The sequence below is a fragment of the Malaya genurostris genome, chromosome 2, assembly GCF_030247185.1.
Source record: "Malaya genurostris strain Urasoe2022 chromosome 2, Malgen_1.1, whole genome shotgun sequence".
Classification (NCBI taxonomy): domain Eukaryota; kingdom Metazoa; phylum Arthropoda; class Insecta; order Diptera; family Culicidae; genus Malaya; species Malaya genurostris.
The window spans coordinates 219594412-219621169 of NC_080571.1; the positions used below are offsets into that span (position 1 = coordinate 219594412).

General features: G+C 35.1%; 1 protein-coding gene across 3 annotated transcripts in view; it reads right to left on the reverse strand.

Annotated features, from left to right (window-relative positions):
* LOC131427652 (protein disks lost) overlaps nt 1–26758 on the reverse strand; it is an 828850-nt gene that overhangs the window by 187487 nt on the left and 614605 nt on the right. For all 3 annotated transcript variants that reach the window (XM_058591040.1, XM_058591038.1, XM_058591039.1), the window contains one exon: nt 5497–6020. In XM_058591040.1, coding sequence (XP_058447023.1) covers nt 5497–6020 — 524 coding nt within the window. The remainder of the gene's footprint in view (nt 1–5496; nt 6021–26758) is intronic.

The window sequence follows — 26758 nt, forward strand, 5'->3', positions numbered from 1 at the left end:
GTCGTATGTTCGAGCCCCGACCTGGAAGGATTCTTAGTATCAGTAGGATCCATAGTACTAGCCATGCAATGATTCTGTACACTAAGAATCGGCTGCGAAGTCTGTTGAAACAGAAAGGCCAAATTTCACCAAAGGAATGTAATACCAGGACTTTGCTATGTTGTCAATTCTCTGTCAACCGGTGGGTAAAACAACACAATTATGAAAAGAATATGCCTAAGGATCAAATAAACATTTTCAATAGTTCTTGCTTTTTAATGTCTGCTTTTTTGCCTTACCATTATTCTATTAAGCAATCCATCACGTCCCTTGAGGCAGCGGGTTCAAAGTGATATCCGGGTAGAAAATTGGAGTTACGAGCTTTAAAAGAAACACACTTCAGAAATTTTTACTCATTTACCACAGCAAGCACACTAATTCCATCTGATGGAGTGATTCCGAAATATAATTTTCACTTGTTGATAAACTTTGAGTCTCTCGAAAAGTTGTTTGAATATTTCAGATGCTCATATATTCGCCATATTTCATTGTCAAATTACTGTTTTCAAAGCGCCCTTGATGGAGTAGTTCTCAACTAATTATCTGCCAAATGACTCTAAATGGTGGGTCTAAGTAACTACAAGTTTACCGAAGGCTGTATAATGCTATCTGTTGACATGAGCACGATAATCCTTGACAGCCCCAATCAGTCGAAATCCCATATGATCTGGTTCCCGTTTATCGCGGATTCGCTTTTCACGCCCCCGGTGAACCGCGTTATACGAGACCGCTCTGTATAATAGAAACTTTTTAAAGATGCTGCAATCTTCTCTAAACGTTTCCACCATATTCTAAAGAATCATTTATTTTTCTTCTAAGATCTACATATTCCCTGTCTTTGATTAGTTATCGTTGACATTTTAAGGAAGATTTCAAACGTCTATAGACAGACTAAAGGTTTTTTTTAATAACTATTTATTGGAATATGAGTTAAAATTAAATTTTTAAGATTTAAATTGGGTGTTCAGCCACAAGTGGTGACTTTTCAGCCCTATTATATAAATGATTTGGTTATTACCATGAGGACATCATTTGCTTCCGCAATTCTGAGATTTTTGTGTAGAGAAAATTCTAAACCTACTTGTATTGTGTAATGGGGAAAAGGAACTTATATACTAACTTAGTAACTAATACAGAGAGCGAATCGATTCAATTGAAGATTGCATCGATTTTTGTCGGAATTTGCATATAATATTATGTGACATTACATCTAATGTTTCTATATTTGTGAGTCTGTGTAACTCATTTGTACTAAACCAGGGAGGACGCTTCAAAATCATTTTCAGAATTTTATTCTGAATCCTTTAAAGCGTTTTCTTCCTGGTGGAACAACAACTTGACCAAATTGGTACTGCATAAAGCATGGCTGGTCTGAAAATTTGTTTATAAATTAACAATTTGTTTTTTAGACAAAGCTTAGAATTTCTGTTTATAAGAGGATATAAACATTTAATATATTTATTACACTTTGCCTGGATTCCTTCAATGTGATCCTTGAAAGTGAGTTTTTTGTCATACGTTAAACCTAAGTATTTTGCTTGATCAGACCATGTCTATTCCAAGCCATTCAATTTGAGAATGTGATTATTGTTTGGTTTAAGAAAAGAAGCTCTTGGCTTATGAGGAAAGATAATTAATTGCGTTTTTGCTGCATTTGGTTTAATTTTCCATTTTGACAGATAATCACTGAAAATATTTAAACTTCCTTGTAGGCGACTGCAGATCACTCTTAGATTTCTACCTGTGGCTAACAGACTTGTGTCGTCACAGAATAGCGATTTCTGACAACCAACGGATAGATTTGGAAGATCAGAAGTGAAAATATTATACAAGATTGGAGCTACACTCGAACCCTGCGGAACATCTGATCGTACGGGTAGCAATTCAGATTTACAATTCTGATAGCTGACCTGAAGAGTACGATCAGTTAAATAATTTTGAATCATTTTGATCAAATAACTAGGAAACTGGAAATCAGACATTTTTGCTATTAAACCTTTGTGCCAAACACTGTCGAATGCTTTTTCTATGTCTAGAAGAGCAACTCCAGTGGATAACCCAGAAGATTTATTTGCTTTTATCATGTTCGTAACACTTACAAGTTGATGAGTAGTTGAATGTTCATGACGAAATCCAAACTGCTCTGGAAAAAAATTGAATTCTCATTTATATGAGACATCATTCTCAACAAGATAATTTTTTCAAGAAGTTTACTGATAGAAGAAAGTAAGCTAATTGGTCGATAACTTGATGTTTCTGCTGGGTTTTTATCAGGTTTGGGGATAGGAATTACTTAAGCGTTTTTCCATTTTTTTGGGAAATAAGCTAACGAAAACACTTGTTGAAAATCAGTTCGCTTTCACATCTCATCCAAGTCAGTCGATTAAACAAAACCGCCTACGTTCGGGACAGAAGAAACCAAGTACAGTATTGTGTAGTAAACAATAGAACGACCTCGAAATGAGTGAACTAAACGAACAAAAGCTACCGCCGACACGAAAGAATACAATTGTTGTTGACTTCAGGCAGTGCAAAATTCGACCTTCGATACGAGAACTTGAAGGTTTGCTTAAGGAGCAAATGCATCTTGACATTAAACGTGTGCATTTAATTCAATGCAATAAGACAGATAATGTTATTTACCATCAGTTTTATAAAGAGTTGGGTGCAATTCAATTCGCAAAAGACAATAACAATGTGCACTATGTGGAGCACGAGAACATTAAGTACAACATTCCAGTATATATGGAAGATAGTGCTATAGAAGTGCGTGTGCATGATCTTCCCTCAAGCGTCACCAATTCATATATTCGCAAAACTATGTCCCAATACGGAGAGATTCTCTCTATCGAAAAAGAAAAGTGGAAGATTTTTCCCCCGGTATTCTAAATGGCGTACGGTTATTACGCATACACTTGAAGAAGGCTATACCTTCTTATGTGACTTTCGGTCAGGATACAAGAACCCCGTGCAAATCACTTGTTACCTATGACAATCAGATGGCCACATGTCAATATTGCCAAAAAGATGTTCACTACAGTAAGTCATGTGATAAACTGGACAAGGAGACAACCACACCAAAAGGCAACGGTGCTTCCTTCACACCAATCCCAAGCAACCCCAGTACACATGTGACAGCCACCAACAACAATGAAGCATCCCTTTCAACGAATCCATCATCATCACCTATAGAACAAAGTAGCTGCAGTTAACAACTTACCCTCCAACCAACCAGCAATTGCAACCAATGTACACCAAGGTGCATCTACAGCAACTAGCAACGAAAAGAAGACGGAATCGAATCGAAGTGCCCCTCAATCCTCACAGGAGGGAAATGTAAGCTCCTCTCCCCCTAGAAAAAGGGTGACAGCGAGATCCAACTCAAAAAAATTATTTAAAAAATCGGCTCAATCGGCCACGTAAAGCTTGTACGCAAATAGGTCTGAATAAAAATATCTTTTAAATAATAACTTGTTGAAAATTTTAACCAGGAATCTGAAGGCAACATCGGAAAGATTTTTAATAAGAATATTGAAAATTCCATCATTACCAGGAGCCTTCATGTTTTTAAGTTTCCTAATAATTGACTTAATTTCATCAAAATTCGTCTCAATAATGTCATCTTGTAAAAGGGGTTGGTGTCCACTAGGAGATTGATAGTACCTATTAGCTCTCTCCGGACAGTACCAGCCTACATGCCGTGTGGAATCCGGCGGAAAAAATGAACCAAGAATAGAACTGGGTTCCTGCTTCCATTTCGTAAAAGGCGACAATTGCAGGAGTTTCTTTTTCCTTTCAGTTATCAGATATTTTCAATTTTTTACTACTGATTACTCTATTTTACTAAATTATCTCTTCATTCAACCTATCAATTTCCGTCAAGCTTCGGAGAAAAGTTTTATTTGGAATGTTTTCTTCTTCCATGTTATTGATTGTCTTTCAGGATTATAAAAATCAACTATTGCGCAAATCCGTTGATATTACAAAGTTAATAACAGAGATAACATATATCGGTATATTGAATACAAAAAAACAATTGATATTAATATTTCAAACAATAAATTAATATTATTCTCAATAGCCGGCTGCCCAGATCAACCAATATAACCAATTAATAATTTCAATAAATAAATAAAATAATAAACCGGAAATAATGAAGAATTAAGACGCGCGTGAAATCTGTTGACCTTTATGTGGTGATTTAAAATGATTTTATAACAACTTTTTAGAATATTCACTTGTTTATTTTGTATCACGAAATTTCATTTATATAAAATAGGGAAGTTTTTATCCTTTACGCGGTAGTATTGCAAATTTTTCTACAGTTTCCTCGAATAAGAGCTGTGAATCAAGACTTCCCGGGACTTCAATATCGGATATTGTTGAAACGTTCACTCGGGAAGTCAGTGAGTTTAGTGGTGCATCCGAGCATCTTGAAACCGAGACATACTGAGTGAATAATAAAGCGAATAATACAAATACTGAAATTTTTACTAACAAAAATCCTTCTCCCGTGACACTTGTGGAGTGCGCAGTAGTACATACGGCCTCTAGTAACAACAAGTGTTGGACTAACATCCCTTCTCATTCCTGAGACGATCTACGTTCGGGCCTGGTCGGCGCCGGTACTGATCATTGAATTCTGGGATTACCAGAAGATGTACATTGAAGGATGATCTACCAGTCCCAGGTCGGATTATCTAGAAACTCCCTGTACAATTTCAGCTAGTCCCGATCAGTAACGGAGTAGCAACCAGGGGTGGTCGCTCAAGCTCAAGCTCAAGCTCAAAATTCATCTCAATAATGTCATCTTGTAATAACACTTGAGTTGAAATATGATCATATTTCAGTGAGATTTCATTTTCAATAGGACTCACAACGTTCAAATTAAAATTGTGGACACTCTCGAACTGCTGAGCGAGTTTTTGAGCTTTTTCGCCATTTGTAAGAAGTATTTGATTTCCTTCCTTGACAACAGGAATTGGTTTCAGACTAAAGGTTATTTCAGATTCCTGCACGCTAACAAAAACTGAATCATAGATTTGACATAAATATAAATATTTCATATGAATGAATTTGAATGGTTGGAAAGATCCCATTACTCAAGAGACTCAATTGTGGTTAAATTGTGCGCTCTATTTCATGATTTTATTAAACAAATTCGCCGGGAATCAATCGCAACGAAATGATATCAATGGTTTCGATAATGTTGCCATGTTTCAAATTTATTTTTCGTTCGACATTTATTCATTATTTTAAATAGTAAATGTAATAAAAAAACAAAACAGCACACATTTAAAATAAATCGAATTCATCAAAATGTGCTGCAATGTGTTTAAGATTTATAGCGTTCTCTTACGATCTACTGAATAGAAACTTTCAGTTTCGTTACAAACCGCCGAACCTTCTCTTGGCGCGCCAAATGCAACCCATGTGCAAAAAGGCAGTTCAACTTACTTTCATTTTCGTTCCTTTCATAACTATGATGCCGCTCAGTTGAAACAATCGGCGGAGTCATTGAAACTTGATCGGCCCTTCGCCGTTTCGAAGCATCCTCCGTTCCCGTTACCGATGGTGGTGGACCAACCGCAGGGAAAGATTTCTGAATGCCATCGATTTTCCTAAATCCCGTATGGAAGTCCTCATCCTGTTCTTCCTCGACGGCTCGGGCACCGGCAAACAAATCACGTGAGATCGATCGGGCCGATTGTGGCCGACTTCCGGACGCATCCAATTGTTCCTTGATCCCACTGGTATCTTCTTTCAGACGGCCGGACGTGGTCGGCAACCGATCAGTTGCTGGTGCCCCGATTGATGGCCCCGTCGTCGCTGATACCGATACGGGAGGATTATTATTGCTGTTAGCCGGCGGATCGCTGCTGGCTGAGGACGTGATTGACAGCTTCCTGCCGCTGTTGGCCACCGCCACCGGGAGGACTTTCTTCGGCGTATCGCACATCGAGGGAACGCATTTTGTGAAGCTGAAACAAACGAAAATTGGGTTAGTAAAGTTTAATTTTCAGGACGGTGTCAGATTGTATGATGCCACTTTACAAGAATGGAAATGTCGATATAAAATATGTAACATTGCAATAATGCCGGTAACTTTCATGCAAGAAAAAGGATTGATAAATGCGAGGTCAGAAAAAAGGTTCCCAAGCACTAATTATGCGCATTAACACATGAAAATTTTGTTCAACCAACGCACGGAGGTATCATTCGTCGTTCGTTTACCGAACCTGCCTTGTGTCATTATTTAATTAGAAGCAACAAATGAATGAATAAATGCAATTAAGTTTAAAAAAATGCTTTGAAGACATATGTAACACCATGGCGGCACTCGGTGCATTCCATTTTTTTGTTTCAACTTGTTAACCCAATTCCTTCGATTAGTTATAGTTGTTTTTTTTTCGCACTTTTCCTTCTAATTTCTTTGGGCAACCGGCCGCGCTGCAGGTTTGCGGTCGATAATCTGTTCCATTGCTGTCAGTTGTTTGTTTTGTGTTGAAAATGAAGAAAAACGAAAAACTCGTTGGAACTCAACCCAGTGCTATCACTATCACTATCGATGACCGGCGCGCACGGTGGCGGTGGCGAGCCGTCAGTGCGGTAATGCATAAACAAATGAAAAATATGTTGACCACAATCGACATGCAGCTAATGCCGATTTTATTGACTCGCTAGTTATGGTAATGGTGGCCCCCCTTCGAGGGTGGGCGGGTGAGAAAATCTAATGAGCGCATAAAGTCCGTCGAAAAATAGTTCAGGTAATGCGGTGTTAAATGCATAATAACAATAATAGGTTGGAAATAATTCAACACAGTTATTATTTAATCATTGGCAGCCTCGGTTTGCTTACCAACCATCGGCACTTTTTCTTACATTTCGCTACATCGGTGGTAATCGTTCTGCTTCGGTCTCGCGGTTCAGTGAGTTTCACCGGTTAAGCACTCATTAGGAGCTTAGCGTCAATGAAGTGCTGATCGTGTGGTGACACCCCTCTCGTAACTCAAACTCAACTCAACTCAACCAACGTTCATGCATGCATGCCTACCTTCGTTCGGGACCAGTATTAGGTAAAGCTCTGTAATGACTCGTAATTTCTTTATGTCTCTATGCTGAGATATGCAGAATGAAAAGGCTGTTGCTAACTCGTGATAATAAAAAAGAGATGTTGATTAAACCTGCTTCTACTTGTAAGCGGGAGATTAAACACGGATGCTCGCAGCAAATGTGTATCGACATAAGTTAGTGCATGCAAAGATGCACACGTTCAAGATATCATAGTTATGCAATATGAAACAAAACATTATTCCAAACCGATCTGACAGGCACTATTTGCCTTACCAGAATGAAAAAAATAATTTTTCTGACGTTTATTCGTTTTTCGGTTATTTTTCCAATTATAGCGGAATGCGCGAATCGCGTTTTTGATCAAGCAGAATTTTACAAAGAATCTGAATATGTAACTCAAATTTATAAAATTTTAGCCAAAACAACCGAAATTTGAAAAAAGATTTTATAAAATTTTCCACATTATATTTATTGCTTGCGCGCTGCTGTTTCGTATTGAGGTGGTGTGAGAAATGCACGGTGGGCACGGTGGTATTATATCGTGAGCAAAAATTACATATCAAATAATGACGCGAATCTATGCAGCATTGGGTTTTGTGTTGAAATGAAAACGAGTTGAATACAATAAAATGGGTATTGTAGAAATCGTTTATTTTTTAAGTAACTGTCATTTATAATGCTAAAAATGTCCAACTCTGTTGAGCTCAATGCATTGATGTTGCTGAAGCAATAATGTTTGGCTGTGTAATATCACATAATAGGTAAAATTTTAGATTGTAGCAATTTTTATAGCAAAACTTCAACCTTGACAGGCTTCTGAATGAAATGAATACAAGCCAAGTATTATCGTTCATGTAGAATATTTGAAAATATAACTTTTATATAACCTGTGACACAAACAATGTGGCCTGGTGAACTACTGGCAAAGATATCGAAAATACTTGAATGTTCTCTTGTCTTCAATCCTTCTTTTGAAGAAGAATCCATGCTTGCTACTAAACTCAGGCATATACATGGTTAGCACATTAGTCAATACATATACATATAACCTCATGTTAGTCTTTCATAATTACTAATTATTCATAGCTGTAGTGTAAGAGTAATCACTAACAATAACGATTGAATTAGCATATATTCAAAGTGTGAAGGATTCAAAAATCCATTATGTCCAGTCTTTTTTACAAGCCAACATAACGAGAGGTAAGCCCACTGCGCTCAATCACTGAAAAAAGTTCTGGTCTCTATGTGTCGGTTTTTCTTGTTATGCTTTGTGCGACGGTTCGTTCAACTGAAGCGGATGAAATTTTGCGTGCAATTTATGACGCTACATTTCACATAAGTACCCATTTTTAGAGAGTTCAATTGATTTTATACAACTACTTTTGTAGTTTATGTATACTACATAAAAACGGTTTACAATGTTTGCTTATATACTACAGATTACTTCTACGATAAAGTTGAAATTTTATTTGATTTTTGGACATAATAAGGTCAAGATGTTCGCAATATTAATTGTAGTGGCGCATTATTGGATTGACTGGACTATATTTTGTAAAGTTTGTTCTTTCTGTGTGTCTTTCCAAAAATAATGTCATGTTTCGTAATTGACGGTTAGGTGTATAAAAATTTAATTTCTCTAACAATGAAACTGATTGAATGCGTTCTTTTAGTGTTAGTAACGGGTGATGTTTTTGCTGATATCTTTTTGGCAACACTGTTTTTGACAGATCACGTGTGAACCTTGTCTTGTGTCACTGTCAAACTTGTTCAGTTTGGTCTATAATTTAATCATGAACGCTGGCAACGTTGGAAGAAGAATTTAGAATTTTCTATCGAAAATTGTGTTCAGCAACGAGGCTCACTTCTGGTTGAATGGATACGTCAACAAGCACAAATTAGCGCAACTGGAGTAAACACCAGCCAGAAGCATTGCAAGAGCTACCAATGCACCCCAAAAAGTCACTGTTTGGTGTGGATTATGGGCCGGTGACATTATTCGTGAAATACCGACCGATAAACTGAAGAGAGCGTGCCAAAATTAAACCTTGCGCATGGGCCATCTAAAGCGGAGTCGCGGCTAACATTTGCATAAAATCATCTTAAACATTAATTTATATTGATCGTTCTATGGATTCGAATAAAGATTTCATAAATTTTCTCAATTTTGTTTTTTTTAATCAAATTCTTTACCTCTTGAAAAATCACCCTTTATATTGATGAGCTGCAGCGTGCTTCATATGATGGTACAGGAAATGCTGTCCTGTTTAATTTACGAAGAGCATATAAACTTAAATTATTTTTGGATCAATTCAATGCGTTCTTCGTGAATAATATTATATAGATTCCATACAAGGCTACAATATTCCAAAATGGGTCTGATTATATAATTGTGTATTGGTCCTAGAAGTTATTACCGTAGCATATAATAAAGCCCAGTATACATTTTGTTTTATTAATTATTAGATAGTAGTGTTCCACAAATGTGAGCTTGGAGACTAAGATTCTGTCTAAGTTTCGTACAGTTTTATTTTTTTCTACTATTTGATTTCCTATAATATGTCTACAGAATGGGTTTCGTCTTTCCTACTGAGAGTTATTGAGTAATATTTTTTTTCAATGAGTTGGAGTAGACGTTTACTGCACTAAATGTGTAATGGATTGATTTCGTTCTGGAATATTCCGATATCGTTAGTATTGCTAATTTTCATGAAGAGTTTCACGTCGTCTGCATATATAAGCACTTTTAGATTTTCGAGTATGAAGGAAATGTTGTCAATATGTAAAATGAAAAGAAGAGGCTCTAGGTGAGAGCCCTGAGGTACGTTAGACGTTATATTAATTCTGAGCCAATTAATGTAACATATGGTGTACCTCAGAGCTTATGTTTTGGAAGCGAACTACTTGTACACGATTCGTTAAGTATGATTTAAGCCATTTCAGAAGCTATGTTCTATGACATATTTTTGTAGTTTGTATAGTACTTCTGAAGAAGCTTTGCTAAAGCCGGTGTAAAGGGTTTCTACGTGGTTGCCAGCGTCCATTCCATTCCGAGTGAATGATACAAAATCTAAGAGATTTGTTTGCTATTGCATTTTTCAGTTGGTGAAAAAACTTTTTGTTTACATTTTTTTCAAACGATTTTGAAATGTATGAGATAATGGCTATTGGCACAAAGACGCTGAAATGAAATGTAGAGGCACTGCTTATTTGAAAATGATACTTTCAGAAAGAGCTATCAAATCGACAGGAAATTTTTAATTACTTCATCTTTTTAACGATTTCTTGTAAAAAACGGGAGAATTATAGTAAAAGTGGAAGAAAAAGTTCTTACTCTGAGGTGGTAATGTTGATATTAATTTATTGAGTGAAAACTAACGTTTATTTAGAACAACAACAACACCATTTTCTAAATGTTCGGAGACAACAGATTAAGTATGGTATTTGTGGTACTCGATCGCTAAACATTCAAGTGCTTGAAAAGTTAACATTAAACTGGTTACTGTTTAAAAAAATGTTGGTCCGAAAGAACCTAACCTTACCCAATTTCACACATTTCTGAAGATTTTCCACGTTCAATCGTAGTTTACACTAGAAAAACATTTTTATATCCACCTAGTGGTGTAATGATGCCTTTCTCATATTACTTATATAAAAAAAAAATTCACTAGAAGATTCTGTCAACAATTTTTTTTTGCAATTTTGAATAAATTAAGAAACTTTCTTTGAGTATGAACAAACATAACGATTCCAATTTGATAACAGTTATATCAAGTTAATAAGAATTTTTCTTTATTTTGCATAGTCGCTCTAAATGATTAAACATATTATAGGTCTGGAACCCGAAGTCGGACCAAGATGAAACTGAACAGTTACCTATATGACTATAGGAGCTTTTATTTGAGCCTATTTTTGGGAATCCATCAAATTATCTCTGAGAAAATTGAGTGAGTCTCCTTTTAGTGTTTTTAACCACTATTTCCGGCACTTCTGGAACCGGGAACTGAGAAACAGTACAGCCGAAGTCGGTTCGTTTAGTAAGTAACTAATATAGCCTACAAATTAAATCGTTTTAGAGCCAAATCTAGAAGAATTTTTGGATAGTCGCTCTAAATGACGGTGTACAATTTTAAACACACTCTACCTTATGAAACCTATGGGACTATGAAATTTTTTATTTTATGAGAGACATTATTTGACACATACTCACCCACATACATTGCTCAGCTCGATGAACTGTATCGAATGATAGAGAACACTTAGCCCTCCGGGCCAATTTTTACTAGTCAATTTTTACAGTGATTGCATAAACCTTCTATATGATAAAGACAATAACTTTTAAAGAAAAGCATTGTTATCATGATTTTGTAAAAACACTATCAAGTAGGAACAAGTTGAATAAAAGATTTACGAATATTACATTTTTTTCACCTTAGAAATATTAATTTAAATGTGACAACCCTGCACGCTATATGAAATTGAACAAAGCACGCTGCGAACGGAGCAAAGCCGCACGAACCGATGCGTACCAGTATTGCATTGTCATTTTGAATCTCGAAACCGGAAGTCGTATCTGGATGAAATTGCACCCTATATTTAAAGACAACGAGAGTTTAATTTGAACCATGATTCGTGAAAATCGATTGAACCGTTGTTGAGAAATCGAAATGAGTTCCGTTTTCGGAGCTAATATCTGTGCTTTCGGAAGCGGAAACCGGAGACTAGTAATCCCAAATAAGTTTTATATATTCACTAGCTGACAACATCTGCCAACTAGAAGAATTTAGCAGTAAGTTTTATAAAAAAAAAGCGAAACAATCGCCATCATTTGTGAAAAAATACTCATGAAATTGAAAATTTTCATTTATGGCACTGTTATACCGAAACCGGAAGTCGGATCTGGATAAACTTTTCGGGAACTTTTTGAAGAATCATAATACCTTTTATTTACTTCTTAGTTTGTGAAAATCGGTTGAGCAATTACAAAAAAATTGAGTACGCATTTTTTCAAAAATTTGCACATATTTCCTTGTAATTTCCGAACCGGAAGTCGGATCCAAATGAAATTCAAGAAAATTGTATGAGGCCATAAGACCTTTCATTTGAATCTAAGTTTGTGAAAATCGGAAGCAATCTCTGAAAAACGTGTGTGGTGTATTTCTTTTCCTTTTTTGGTGCATTCCGGAACCGGAAGTCGGATCGGGATAAAGTTTAATAGCAGTTTATGGGACCATAAGAACTTTCATTTGAATATGAGTTTGTGAAAATCGGTTCAGTAATCTCTGAGAAAATTGAATGACATCATTTGTCACATACACACATACATACATACACACACAGACATATTGTGATGTCGACGACCTGAGTCGAATGGTATATGGGCCTTGGTTGTAAAGTCGGTTTTCACAGCGATTGCATAGCCTTTCTATATGAGAAAGGAGAAAACTAGTAGTAATCACTTTGAAATCGATTTTCTTCTACTCCGAGTTTACTTTTATAACTGATATCTATTTGTACTATTGAATAAACGAAAAAATCATTGCAAATCAATACTTTTCTTGGTTCCATGATTCATTGACAGTTGTCGTCACCAATAATTCAATTTTGCGACAATGTTCCCATTTCACGGTAGTTCCGAATGTTAGATTTTGCACCAGATTTAAATATTGGTGCAAGAAAAGAAGATTTCCATGTTTTAGAAAAAGTACATTTTGTAAGTGATAAGTTAAGAAGAAGCTGTAGTTGTAGTGTGATGTTCTACAGCAAGATTTTTTTTAAATATTGGTGATATACCGTCGGATCCAGGCCCTTTTGAGTCGACTACGTTTTTTAATACTGTCGTAATGTCATGTTCTGATAGATACTTTACAAAGATGGAGTTGGAAAATACAGATATGAAAGAAAAGTATTCACGTTTACGATCAGTGTCTGGATACGATGTATATACTTCATGAAAATAAACTGCAAATTGATAGCTAATTTCTGTACTATTTGTTCCTATATACTATGTGTTCATCTAGAGGTTTCATTCCAAGGAACCGGTTTGTACTAAATGCACTTGACTGGTATTATATTTTTTTACTTTACGTTTCGTCTTCGATTCATCAGTGCATAGCACTTCATACTGAACTGCCCCGCCACACAGTATTTTAACATAAACCGCTAAACAAAGGTAAAGTTTTATCAACTTGCGACACTTATATTGTACCGAAGCACAGTGTCCTTACCAACGAAGTCCCGAACGTAGTTGCTGCTTTCAAAAATATTGTCGCCCAGCTGTTACTATCAAAAATTCGTCAACCTCAACTGTATACTTTATTTTAATCCTACCCACATCTCATTCGAAAGATGGGAGTATGTGTGTAGCAGCATGTCCTTTGATTTTGACATTTGCTCTTCGGCCGTTAATATGGAATCGAAGCAAGCGAAGCAACGCGTCAATATTTGGCTAGCACATGACGATTATAGAGCATAAACACAGAAACTACCAGCAGAAATGGTATACAAATACCCGGCCAACGACCGCAACTGAAAAAGCCAGGTAAAAATGAACGATATAAATTAATTAAATGGTATAAAAATAAATATTGGCCTACTTCGATTTGGATAAAATTTAATTTAGAAATTTATTTTTCGTATTTTTTCGGTCCAAACATTCCTTCATGACTAAAAATGACAATTGCATGTAAACATTTCAAAAGGGCCTAAAAGCAATTGACAGATTCACTACGTTTACTTTCTCTCTTGACTATACCTGTTTTACTATACAAACGTTCTATACATTTCTGGTACTGTAAGAAAAATGAAAACATTGTCTTTCATTCTACATGAATATTTTGTGAATAAACTTGAGGAATAAGGAGTTATTAACAGAAAAGAAAGTAAGCAACGAGAAACTCTTAGTGATTTATGTGATCTTACGAAATGTTCACGTCGAATTTGCGTCATCAAGTAGGGTTACCAACTCTTTGGGTTTCACCCAGAGTCACCGGACCTGGGGGACAATCATCGGTTATCCGGTCGAACACAAATTTCTCCACGAATTGATAACAAAACTGAAATTTCATATGATGTGCGACGAATTTGAAAAATGCTTGTCAGTTTCCGTTCAAAAACCTTTACTAAAAAGGCAAACGATAAAAAAGAATGTTGTTTCCTATGTAGTTGAGAATGAATTCGAATTATTTGAAAAATTTAGGTTATCGGAAAAATATAACAAATTATATATTTATGTCATCATGATTAATGAGTACAAAATATAATCAAAAAAATACTCATGAGTAAACTATATTTGCCAGCTCAATAGACGGAAAGTCTAAGGATGAGGTGGTAATCCTAATCATTAGTTTGCTATGTTAAAGCTAGCCTCACTTTTGAAAAGGGTCTAAGCACAAATTCCTTGATAATATTCAAAAGGTGTTTCTAATAAATGATTTATGGATTACAAAGAAAAAATGTACACAGTGAAAATTTGTGTTATTTTGTTCTGTAAATAAAACTTTCGTTTCTGTTACTTTTTTATATGTTGTAGCCAGTGCCGTGATTGTCTTCCTTGTCTGCACTGTAGGTAGTGAGCAAGTGCGAATGAATAGGCATAAACATTTACTCGATAACACAAAACCCTCTCCGACCATAATGATAAATAGAGGGTGATGGTTTTCATTTGTGTTTTCAATTATCACCAGCAAGTTATAATCGATCATTTCGACTGTTTGGAATGTATTGAGATGTGTTTTGAAATATTAAAAATGAAAACTGAAAGAGGGAACAATTAAATCATGCTAATTTTGTAATTAATATTTCAGTTATTATGACTGGTTTACCTTTCATCCATTATCTTGAACCAATTCGAGTGTTTACATGAACCTCACTTGAAGGCCGCTCTCTCATTGAATGGTAAGAGATATTTTGTTACTTAAAGAGATAAACTGACGGTGGTTAAACTGAGATTCGGTAGAAAGAGAAGCGAATGAAAGACGGGATGTTGTCCATTCGCTGCGAATGCGAAGGATGTGTGTTAGAATGTGAAGTTCACTGCAGTAGAGTGGTCGTCAGTGTGTGCATACATTCGATTTCAATTGAATTGAATGAAGTTTTACAGCACTGGTTGTAGCTGATTATTAATGAAGCTAATTGCAATATAGATTAGGATTGAGAAATGATGGATCAACAAGTTAAAGTCTTTTATACATAACTAAGTTCTTATAAATTATTGATATTTTTTTTCATAATTTAAGAAGCATTATTCAACGTTACCCAATAACATGCATCAAACACACCAAACAAATCACCGGTGGCGCTTGGGGTGAACAGAAATGTCTGTTTACGAACGAAAGCAGAAGATCGAAAATATATTTTGATTATGAATATTATTATAAACACTTCTTGAACGCACTTGACGATGATATATTAGTAACTGAAGTTTCTTACTTCCCAAAAACCTTACATTTTCTTTAGATACCTAGTTAGTGTTTCACAATTATTTGCAAATTTTTCAAATTCAAATCTGTTAATGAGAGATTTTGAAAAAAGAATTTTTAATAACGATTTATTAATTTAATTCAATGTCATCATGATCGGTCGTGTCTCTTACACAACCCAGTAATTTTTATTAAACACAAAATGTAGTATCGATATCCAGAAATAATAAAACAAATCATCAATTTTATCCACACGCAGTGTGCAAGACAAAATCTACTGTATTTAGATACGATTTGAGCTGTAACGAATAAACGAATGAAAATGGAAACAGAGCAATTCCACCGCAAATGACAGATTTCGTTTTGAATTTTTATTTTTGTACATTTTGAATTGGCCGAAATTTTGCATAAGTGTTATTCATGACCAAACGAAACAATTTGCATCGTCAATTTGCTCTTTAGCCCTACTTTTGTGAAGGAGGAACTAAGAAAAAATCCCTTGAAAATTTTCAATAATATATGTTACAGAAATGGTGGATCCGATCGATTTGGTGTCTTCTGCAATGTTCTGTTATAAGAACTATGTAAAAAAATAGTACTATCAAAAAAATTTTTTGTTCGACTTTTATTTCGAAAAGAACACTTAAAAATCAAATAACTCAAAAGACGTATTTTTTATGTTTCGATATGTTATAGCTGAGGTCCAAAGTAAAACATTGTCAAATTTCTAGAATTTAATTTTTAATAAATGCAACTCTCGAACATTGTATAAGAACTTAGAACAAAATTTTTTCGGGAAAAAAGTTTTTTTTTAATAAACTCAAATCCCGATTTTTTCCAATCCGCTGTATCTCGAGAACGGTAGCATATAGCAAAATTTTGATCAACATTGTTTTAATTGGAAATTTAGAATGCATAGAATTTTGTTTGAAAATAAGAAAAAATAAATTAACATTATTTTGGAAACATGTAACTATTTCAAATATTATTTCTCCATTCTAAAAATTTGGCAGTATTGTACTTTAATTATTTAATTATTATTATTACAAGACACCGAATCAATCGGATTCACTGTTTCTGAGGCGTTTATATTTTTGAAAATTTCTAAGGGATTTTTGCTTAGTTCCTTCCATACGAAATTGAAGGTCGATTTTTTCTTTGATTTGGCTCAAATTTTCACAATCCAGAGCAATACGGTTTTTTGGAATTCGTGTTACATGTTCAGATTACTGAACTAGTTCGAGTTTTATTCGTTTTTTATTTATTTTAAGAATGATTAAACACTGTCCAGAACTTGAATAACTCTTTTTTCAAATTTAATCGAAACAGTAAGAATACCTATAGGTTTGATTTTACCTTTTTGTTAAACAGGTAAAAGTATACCACTTATAAAATTTGAACACCGCTTACGATATTTGCATAAAAATAATGCAATATTTTGGCTATACATTCCATTCAAGTACCCTTCTATGTTCATAGGAACAATATCCGACAGCTTTTCCTGCTAGTACTTTGGTAGTTTGCTGATGCAAATGAATGGCGTGATAAAAATAAATCGTTTCGCGTTCCGAGCGCGATCCCGGTGGCGATTCTCGTGGATTAGTTGGGGCGCACTATCTGCGTCAGCGTTCCACTGCCTTTTAATTTTTACTTTCGTTCCATGAATTATAAATAGCATTAGTTTTTCTCGTAAACAAACTCGGCATATAAATATCACTCGGAACAGTCGGAACGCTATGAAAGCTTTAAGCTCAACTCTCCCTCTAACCTGCCACTTAACTCTGCCTCGTCCCCGTTCCCGTTCCCGTCCCCGACGCCGTCTCTCGATTACAAAACGGGTGCGCCACCACTAGAAGGAAGAGTTATACAAATTACCAGAGCAGTTGTGCAGTGACTGTTGCATTTTATTAATCGTTTAGCTGACGGTGCAAAAGGCAAAACTTTTTGCATCTCGCATTTTTTTTTTACGTGCAACAGAATGGGACCGAGCGTTTAATAGATTGCTAATTGATGGTTGACAGCCAGCCGACGAAACGCCCCGGCAGTATTGCAGTCATGAATGGCACACGTGCCAGACAAAGCAGGAAAAAGGTACACCAATTGTAGCATGAATCTACTGTTTCCAAATACGACACTTTTGGCTTGCCGCGTTTCAAGGTGCAGTCTCGTTCCGATTTTCCGACACAGTGCCTTTGAATTTATGTCCCTTTTGGTGGGGCTGTGCACGCAACAGTCCGCATCCGACTGACCTGCGATCTAGAGATTGGAACAACAACAAAAAAAATGGCACTACGGAAAAGAATTATGATACCACTTTTACCTCATTTGAATGAGTTCGTTAAAAGTGACAGTAAACTATGTTTTAGCTGACGTGTGAAATTATGCATAAAAAGGATTTATGAGCCGAAAAACATAAAATACTGTATCGGGTTAATTGAGTGATTGTTTTTGACTGGAATTGTGGGTTGGATGTGGTCAGTGATAATGCCATTTCCTGTCACATGAAGTAACAAAATTATAATAACTCAAGTTATATGGTACAAGCAAAATTGTTTAACAAATTTTGACATCACACTGAAATAATAAAATTTCTGACCAAAATGTTATTACAAAATTGTAATGATTGTTACACGATCACAAACAGACTTAGAACTACTACATTGCTAAAGCAATGTCCTGGCATTATATTCCTTTTGTGGAATTGTGTTTCGTGTGTTTTATATGGAAGATCTATAATAGAGCAGAAACTGGTACAAATGTATCCCCAGCAAGCCGTTCTAGTTTTATTTATTCGACCAGTTCTTCTGTCAAATTTGAAACTGGTCTACGATGCTGTTCTATTTTTTGTATATTTGAAACACGAGTAAAACACTGCTGGGGCTGCCAGTTTTTCTTGTTATAAAATTCAGATTTAAATTTTGTAACTGACATAAATTATGCATCTAGAACTAAAACACTCCTGAACATGCTCTAAGCGTACAGAATCATTGCATGGCTAGTACTATGGATCCTACTGACACAAAGAATCTTTCTGATACACAGATGAAGGTGCAAATAGCACGCCGAAATACTAGTATCTGTGTCTGTAACTATTTTGTGACATTAGTATAATGAAATTGAAAAGGCGGATGGGCAATGTCAAGGACATAACCGGATCGACGTGAATACGAATAGCAATGGCTGCCTGAAACTCAAACTGTGTCCTTATAAAGCACGATATCAACAGGCCAAAAGTGGGCTATATAAAACATATATAATAATAATAATGAGCTCAATATCAAATAAAATAACGGAATACGAAAGTATAGGAAAGTATATTAGTATATTAGAAACAGTTTTTTACAATATCGCATGCGCTATTCATTATAATAAACATTTAAACTAAAGTCTTTTTTCGTATTGATCATAGAGGTTTGCCCCTTAAGGTCATTCACCTCTCCGGGCCAGAAAAACTTTCTGACTCTATGTGCGGGGTTGGGAATCGAACCCAAGCGGGCTGCGTGAAAGGCATCACGCTATACCCGTCCTTTTTAAGTTAGAATTGGTTTTCAAACACTAAAAATATTTTTTGAAGAGTTCCTTGTATCTAGAACCTAGAATCGTAACCTCTATCATTAATATAATTTCGTTAATGCTTCATTTACTGCATCTTTATTGTCATCGCAATCGGTCGTTTCTTGTACACAACTCTGTAATTATTTTAATAATCTAATATGATTAAGATGATCTCTTGGCGGATGTTAGCTTCCATCAGCACCTCATACATTAAAATTCGAAGAATGCAGGTTAGTTTCCAATTTTCGTTTAATACTTTAATGAAGATATTGCGTCAGGATGCAATTGTAATGTTACGACGCCAACATGCCAACCTGTCCCGGCTCCATCCAAAGCCAAATTCAAAGATGCTATCGTTGATTCGACACGACACCCATACTAGTATAGAGATGCGTTCCACATCAATACTTTCATTTTCTCATTGCGAGTGATCCGTCGTAATTGAATGTGTTAGTGACGGTGAAAATTTTGTCCAGCATCCTTTTCGAAGAATCAGATGCTTTTGGTACGAAATGGAGAAAATTCAATTTTTTTTTATAATAATCTGTGGCACTGAAAAGTGCCTTGAATTGCCTTGACCTGTGGGATATGCATTTAGGCCGAACTTAGATGGCTCTTGGCGTGTACACTCGGTAAACTTGTTCGAAATTTGACTCGGAATACATTGCGAATTCCAATTGGATTCCAAATAAGATTAAACTATCGACTACAGGCGGAATCAGTAGGTGTATTTGAAACTCACAATGAATTCCCACTCAAATTTCGGACACGTTAAAAGAGTAGCGATTTTTCACAAATCTTGATTTAAATTATAGCTCACGTTATCTACAAAATTACTGTAAAACTTCATCCGGATTCGGTACCGGTTCCTCAATTATGGGCGATGAGTGTCAAAACTTTCAAATCGACATCTAAAATGACGATACAAAACAGGTACGTGCTGGTACGGAAGAATAGAACACAACACGCCTTTACGAATGATGCACACTGCGCGCTTCGTTCATTTTCATACACTCTGTAAAGAAAACGAAAACCAACACCGAAGTTTTGGTTTGAAATCACAACCTAGTCCACCAACTCCGTAGACATAGGCAGGAGTTTTTAATCGCGTTAAATAAACCAGATTCACGGTGCAGCTACAAAAATATGCTACTGGTGTGTGATTTTAGTAAAACACGGTGCTGCGGTTGAGAAAACTCCTAACTATTTTACGATTAGTTTGGCCGAAAGAATAAAAGAATGTCAATGAATTAATCTTTGCATCGCGGCCCGGAGAGCCGAGTGTCATATGACATTCGAATCAGTTCGTTGAGTATGCAAAATGTCTGTGTGTATGTAACATTTTTGTGCACTCACTTTTCTCGAAGATTGCTAAAACGATTTTCTCAAAAAGAGAATCAAATGAAAGATAGGTCAGAGTTCGTAAAGTCGCCGAGAAAAAATTATATTCTTAATTTTAGTTCAAGTGATAACTTGGTTGTGTTAGAGCATTAAAATAACTTTCTGATACAAAAAGTTTTTTTTATGAAAGTTATGGTAAAGTGAAATTTTTCGACAATTTTCTTTTATAAAATCATTCCATACTTTAACAAATAAACATACTTTAATGAAACTTTTACAGATTGGTTCTGTTAGAGCATTAAAATAACTTTCTGATACAAAAAGTTTTTTTTATGAAAGTTATGGTAAAGTGAAATTTTTCGACAATTTTCTTTTATAAAATCATTCCATACTTTAACAAATAAACATACTTGAATGAAACTTTTACAGATCGTAGATAATACAATAAACTTGATTTTATCTTAGAAAAACCACAAAAAAAATTATTTTACTTTTTTTTTTCTACACCATGTTTGAAAACAACTGATTTTTTTCTCAATGTTCTGGACATTTCAAAAATCGAAAAAAATTATCATAATACAATAGAATATCGTTGAATCTAAATCCGTTAAAAATTTATGGGCCAGCAATTAATTAAAAACTGATCACGAAAATTATAATACCCCGCATGGTATTTTCCAAAATTGTATAGGAAAAATATGATTTTTTATTTATTTTTTTTGCAATAAATTTAGGTTAATGGAAAGGTGGAAATAAGCCCATTTTACGCACGAAAATGTGAATCAAGATTACTGATTGTGAATCAAAAAACCGAACACAATTAAAAAATTTAGTAATCAAACTAAATTTGCGATTATGTTTTAAATTGTGGGAACTGTTGAAATGAATATGAAGACGTTTTTAAATTCTGAGTAAAACCAAAATTTATCTTATCAACAATCATTCGTTTCAAAATTCATCATAACATTATTTTATTTACTGTGAATAAGAAAATTTGCTTATTTCCACCCCTGGTTTATTGTATTATCTACGATAGGTGAAACTTTTATTCAGATATGGGATATTTTTATGGGTGATTTTACGAATTCTAACCCAGATCTTGAGTTGCTATAAAAAAATCAGAATTTCAAATCCATCCGACTTTCGGTTCCGAAATTACAGGGTGACTACTAAAAAAAATTGAAGTTTTGATAACTTACTCACTATTCCCTTTAAATAGGTTCAGCTTGTCGCCATTATCTTAGCAGTTGCCAGCATGGATTCTTCCCTGGTCGGTCGGTTGAGACAAATCTCGTTTGTTTTACATCGTTTTGCACAGAGAAAATGTCCCATAAATTCCAATAAATTCCAGATCGATGCGGTCTACACTGACCTTGAGGCTGCTTTCGACTCTGTGAATCACGAAATTTTGCTAACCAAGCTGAGCAAAATAGGATGCACGACCAGATTTTGTCAATGGCTCCGAACATATCGTGTTAACCGTAAAGTTGTCGTACAAATTGGAAATACTGTATCTGAACCCTTTGCAAGCATCTCAGGAGTTCCTCAGGGTAGTACTCTAGGACCACTTCTTTTTGCGTTGTTTGTGAACGATGCTGTATTTGTCTTAAGACATGGTGGTAAATCATTTTTTGCTGACGATTTGAAAATATTTCTCGTTATTCGCAAAGAAGCTGATTGCCGTGAGTTGCAACATCTTGTTAATCTGTTTTACGAATGGTATATAAGAAACAAAATGGACCTCTGTGTTTCGAAATGTTCCGTCATAAGCTATAATCGTACGAGAAGGATGTTTAATTTTAATTACACCGTCGCTGGCACTCAGCTGCAACGCGTTGATCTCGTCAAAGATTTACACAGATAAAAATATTTTGTGAATTTACATCTATTTTCATGCAAATATGTGCATATGGGAGCAGGTAATTAAACATAAAATTACTTTACAATTCTGTACGTTTCAATACAATTTAATCGCAAAATAAGCGTTAATTGAAAGATACAGTTATATTCATTGAAAATTCAATGCAATTCAATTTAGTTTTGCATCGATGAAGGTTTTCAATCAAAATTTCGATTCAACCCATGTCTATTCCATGTTACTATTGATTTACATCTCGTGTAAATTTCATTATTTCTTTCTGTGTAGGTGTAATTCTGGATGAAAAACTAACGTACACCCGCCATCTTTCAGCAATTTCTTAAAATCTCGAGTGAATTTCGTCACCCACTTTGTTTAAAATCGCTATATTGCTCATTGGTTCGTTCACAGCTGGAATTTGCGAATGTGGATTGGTGTCCATACAACGCTATATGGATTCAAAGGATGGAAGCTGTGCAACGTAAATTCGTGCGTTATGCTTTACGGGAACTACCGTGGAGTAACCCGTTGAGCCTTCCACCATATGAAGATAGTTGTCAACTATTAGGGATTAAATCTTTAGCAGATCGTCGATGTGCTTCACGCGCAATTTTTGTATCTAAGCTACTACTGGCTGAATATGATGTGCCGGGTCTTCTAACACAGATTAACCTGTATGCTCCAGCACGTGTTCTTCGGCCTTGATCTTTACTGCACAATGATCTGCGCAATACCAACTATGTTAGCCACAGCCCGATTTTGGCAATGACTCGCCGAGAACTCAACGAATTCAGCGATGTGTTTGACTTCATTATGACCTCTTTACAGTTTCATCGTCGGTTGCTATAGCATTAGATTAATTATTACCATTTTTAATTAGTTTAATTAGTTTAGTTCATTAAGACTTGTTGTCAGATGAGCATTGTCCTAATAAATAAATAAATAAATAAATAAATAAATAACTGTTCCTATGTGTAGGCCATATTTGCCATACGAGCCAATTGCGGCTATTCCGGTCCTCGAGATCTGGTTTCTGAAGTATCAGAAATAGTGATCAAAAACTATAAAAAGGAACTCTCCTACTTTTCTTCAAGATGACCAAATCTATTTTCACAAACTTATATGTAGATTCAAACAATAAGTCTTACAGTTTCATACGAAATTCCTGAATTTGTTGTGGATACTACTTCCGGTTCCGTAATTACAGGATACACAGGATTTGTAGATTTTGATAGAATATGTCCGAGCAAACTTTACAGTTTCTATTCAATATTTAGTTTCTAGTAATATTTATGATGGTATGAATACTTGCATTTGTCGTTCACCGGAGATGATATCGTGTATTATAAGGACACAGTTTCAGTTTCAGCGAGCCAATGATATTCGCATTCAAGTCAAACCAGTTAGGTCTCTGACATTACCTGCCCCCCTTTTTACAGTTCGTCGAGATCACAAAATGTCTATGTGTATATGTATGTACGTATGTGTGTATGTCACTAGGTTTTCTCAGAGATGGCAGAACCGATTTTTACAAACTCAGATTCAAATAATGGTCTTATGGACCCATAGATCGTCATTGAATTTTATCCCGATCCTACTTTCGATTCTGGAATTACAGGGTGATATGTGCAAATCTATGAGAAAATGTGCACTCAAATTTCTCGGGAATTTCATAACCGATTTTTACAAACGAAGATGCAAACATAAGGTCTTAAAATTATTGAAAAATCCTCGAAAAGTTTATCCAGATCCGACTTCCGGTTCCGATATTACAGCGCGATAAGTGACAAATTTTCATTTTCATGAGTATTTATTCAAAAATGAGGTACGCGTATAACTGGCAATTTCATCTAGTTTGTAGACCGTGTTAGTTAGTGGATATATAAATCTATCTTGGAACTACTAGTCCCCGGTTTCCGAACGCACCGGTAATAGTGAAGAAAAGCTCCAGAAACGGAAGTCACTTCGATTTCTCAGCAATGGCTCAACCGATTTTTACAAATAATGATTCAAATTCAAGCTCTCAGTGTCTTAAAAAATACTATGCAATTTCATCCAGATCCGACTTCCGGTTTCGAAATTATAGGGTAATGAGTATCAAAACGTTCAAACTGTCATACATAATGATGCAAAATCGATACGAATCAATACGTTCTGGTACGGAAGAAGAAAACATCACCATAACCACTTTTAAATCTATATCGACTTATCTTAACTGTTTACAAATTGAAAAGGTTATTTATACCCAAAGAAAGTTTTTGATTTTATTCAAGTTCGAATGAAAAAATCTTGAGAGAATCTTCTAGTGATGTTTTCGAAAATATAAGCAATTTGAGAAAGGTATCATAATTAAATTCATCGAAAAAGGTTTCTTTTTTAAGACGAATTTCATATACTTTTAAAATTGATTGAAATTTGAGTTATACTGATAAAACCAAGAGTGTCTTTCATCATCTTTCAGCATTTGGATTAAGATTTAAGGGGATGTATAATTGTAGTGTTTGAATTTAATGATTAATTAAAAGATTGGTGTCCAACTTAGGGTATTACATCTAGTTTTTTAAACACACAAAAATAGAATCTTAAAAATCACTTGATTCATTATCGCAGAGAGTATAAAACACATCCAATCTGTGCGCGATTGCAAACGATAAAAAGAAACGGTGTTGAAATACACTGAGGTCTCTTTTTACGCGGTGAATACTTGCCGCATAAAAAACCGCACAGGGGGAACGGGTGTAGTGTGATGGGTAAGTTCATGCCTTTCACGCAGCCCGCCTGGGTTCGATTCCCAACCCCGCACATGGGGTCAGAAAGTTTTTCTGATCCGAAGAGGCGAATGACCCCAAGGTTAAAACCTCTATAATCGAAAAAAAACCGCTCAAAAAAACTGCGTAACTTCGGAAATCCTTGTAAAGGAACCTCAGAACTAAAGAAAAAATTGGTTTTTTCCTAATGCTAACTATCATAGAAATGCATGAAACGTCCCAGATGGATGTGTAATCTCAAACAAATTTTTTTTTTGAAAAAAAAATCGACTTTCCAAAATCGAGAAAAAAATTTGATATCAAATGTCTTAGAAATGCATGAAACGTCGAGATCTGGTGTAATCTAAAAAAAAATTTTTTTTGTCAGAGAGTTACCTTAAAAAAATTCGGGATAACACAAGATCTCGACGTTTAATGCATTTCTAAAACAAAACAAGCGAACCGCGTAATTTGGGAAATCCGCGTAAACAAAACCGAGGAACTTTGTAAATTCGCGTAAGAAAACCGCATAAAAAAACCACGTAAACCTCAGTGTAATACGATGGCAGAAGCTTCGTATAAAGCGATGTCTGATAATGACAGATATAACTTATGATTCGAAATTTCTTACAATTCCCTTCCAAACTACTTTCTTCATTCCATTTATTTTATTGTTTGAAATTCTTTCCTATTTCAAGACATAACACTTGAATTTATACTGTTGAGATAACCCATGCATAACGCTCGTATCTGTACTGTATTTTATTCGTTCTTGCTCAGAACGCGTCACAACAGCTGAATCAAAATCGTCACCAAAATATCAAAAAAGAGAAATAAAATAAACTTGAGATTATGAGCATAAATCAACTGATATTTTTTTGCTTTTAACGATTTGTTTAGTCTTATTCAGAGGTAGGGCCTTGAGCTTGTTTTTTTAAAATTGATTCGCATCAAGTGAGCAAAACAGATTAAAAAATGATATGCGAATACAACTATGTTATGAGAACTGTAAAAAAGCTATCGCAGAGACGGGGTTCGAACCCGTAGCTCGGGACTCGATTTTTTGAAAATTGTTTGGAGGAACCTGGCCTTAATTGGCAAAACAATTTCGCCGAATAGGAACTAGCTACGGGTTCGAGTCCCGTCGCTTCAGTAGCTTTTTCACAGTTTTTATAACATAGTTGTATTCGCATATCATTTTTCAATCTATTTTTCTCGTTAGATAATAATCAAATTTATTTGCTTTTGTTGTTTATTCATTATTCTTAGTAAAAATGCGAACTGCAAAATGTACTGTTTTTTGTCAAAGTCGATGTACTATATTTTCTTGATTTTTATGCCAAATATACTGTTTTTTTATAAAAAAAAATATACGAGTGTTACCCACGGATGAGAATTAATCATACTGTACAATCATAGCATGAAAATAAAGTCGTTTTCCAGAAATTATGAGTTATTTTGCTCAGTAATCATCATCAGTAATCAATAGGCATTCATTTTAAACTACTCCAAAAATTGTTCACAATTTCTAGTTTCATTATTTTGTTCCATAGGTTTAAATAACAACACAAAATATTTCAACCATAGCCAATGAAAGTAATTTTCAAAATAGACGATAATGACTAAAATAAATGTCACTATCAGCTCCGCTTTCAAATTATGAGAACGGGCCCCATGTCCACTCAACGACGCAGAACAGTAGTTTCAAAATTGTTTTCTTTCTTTTG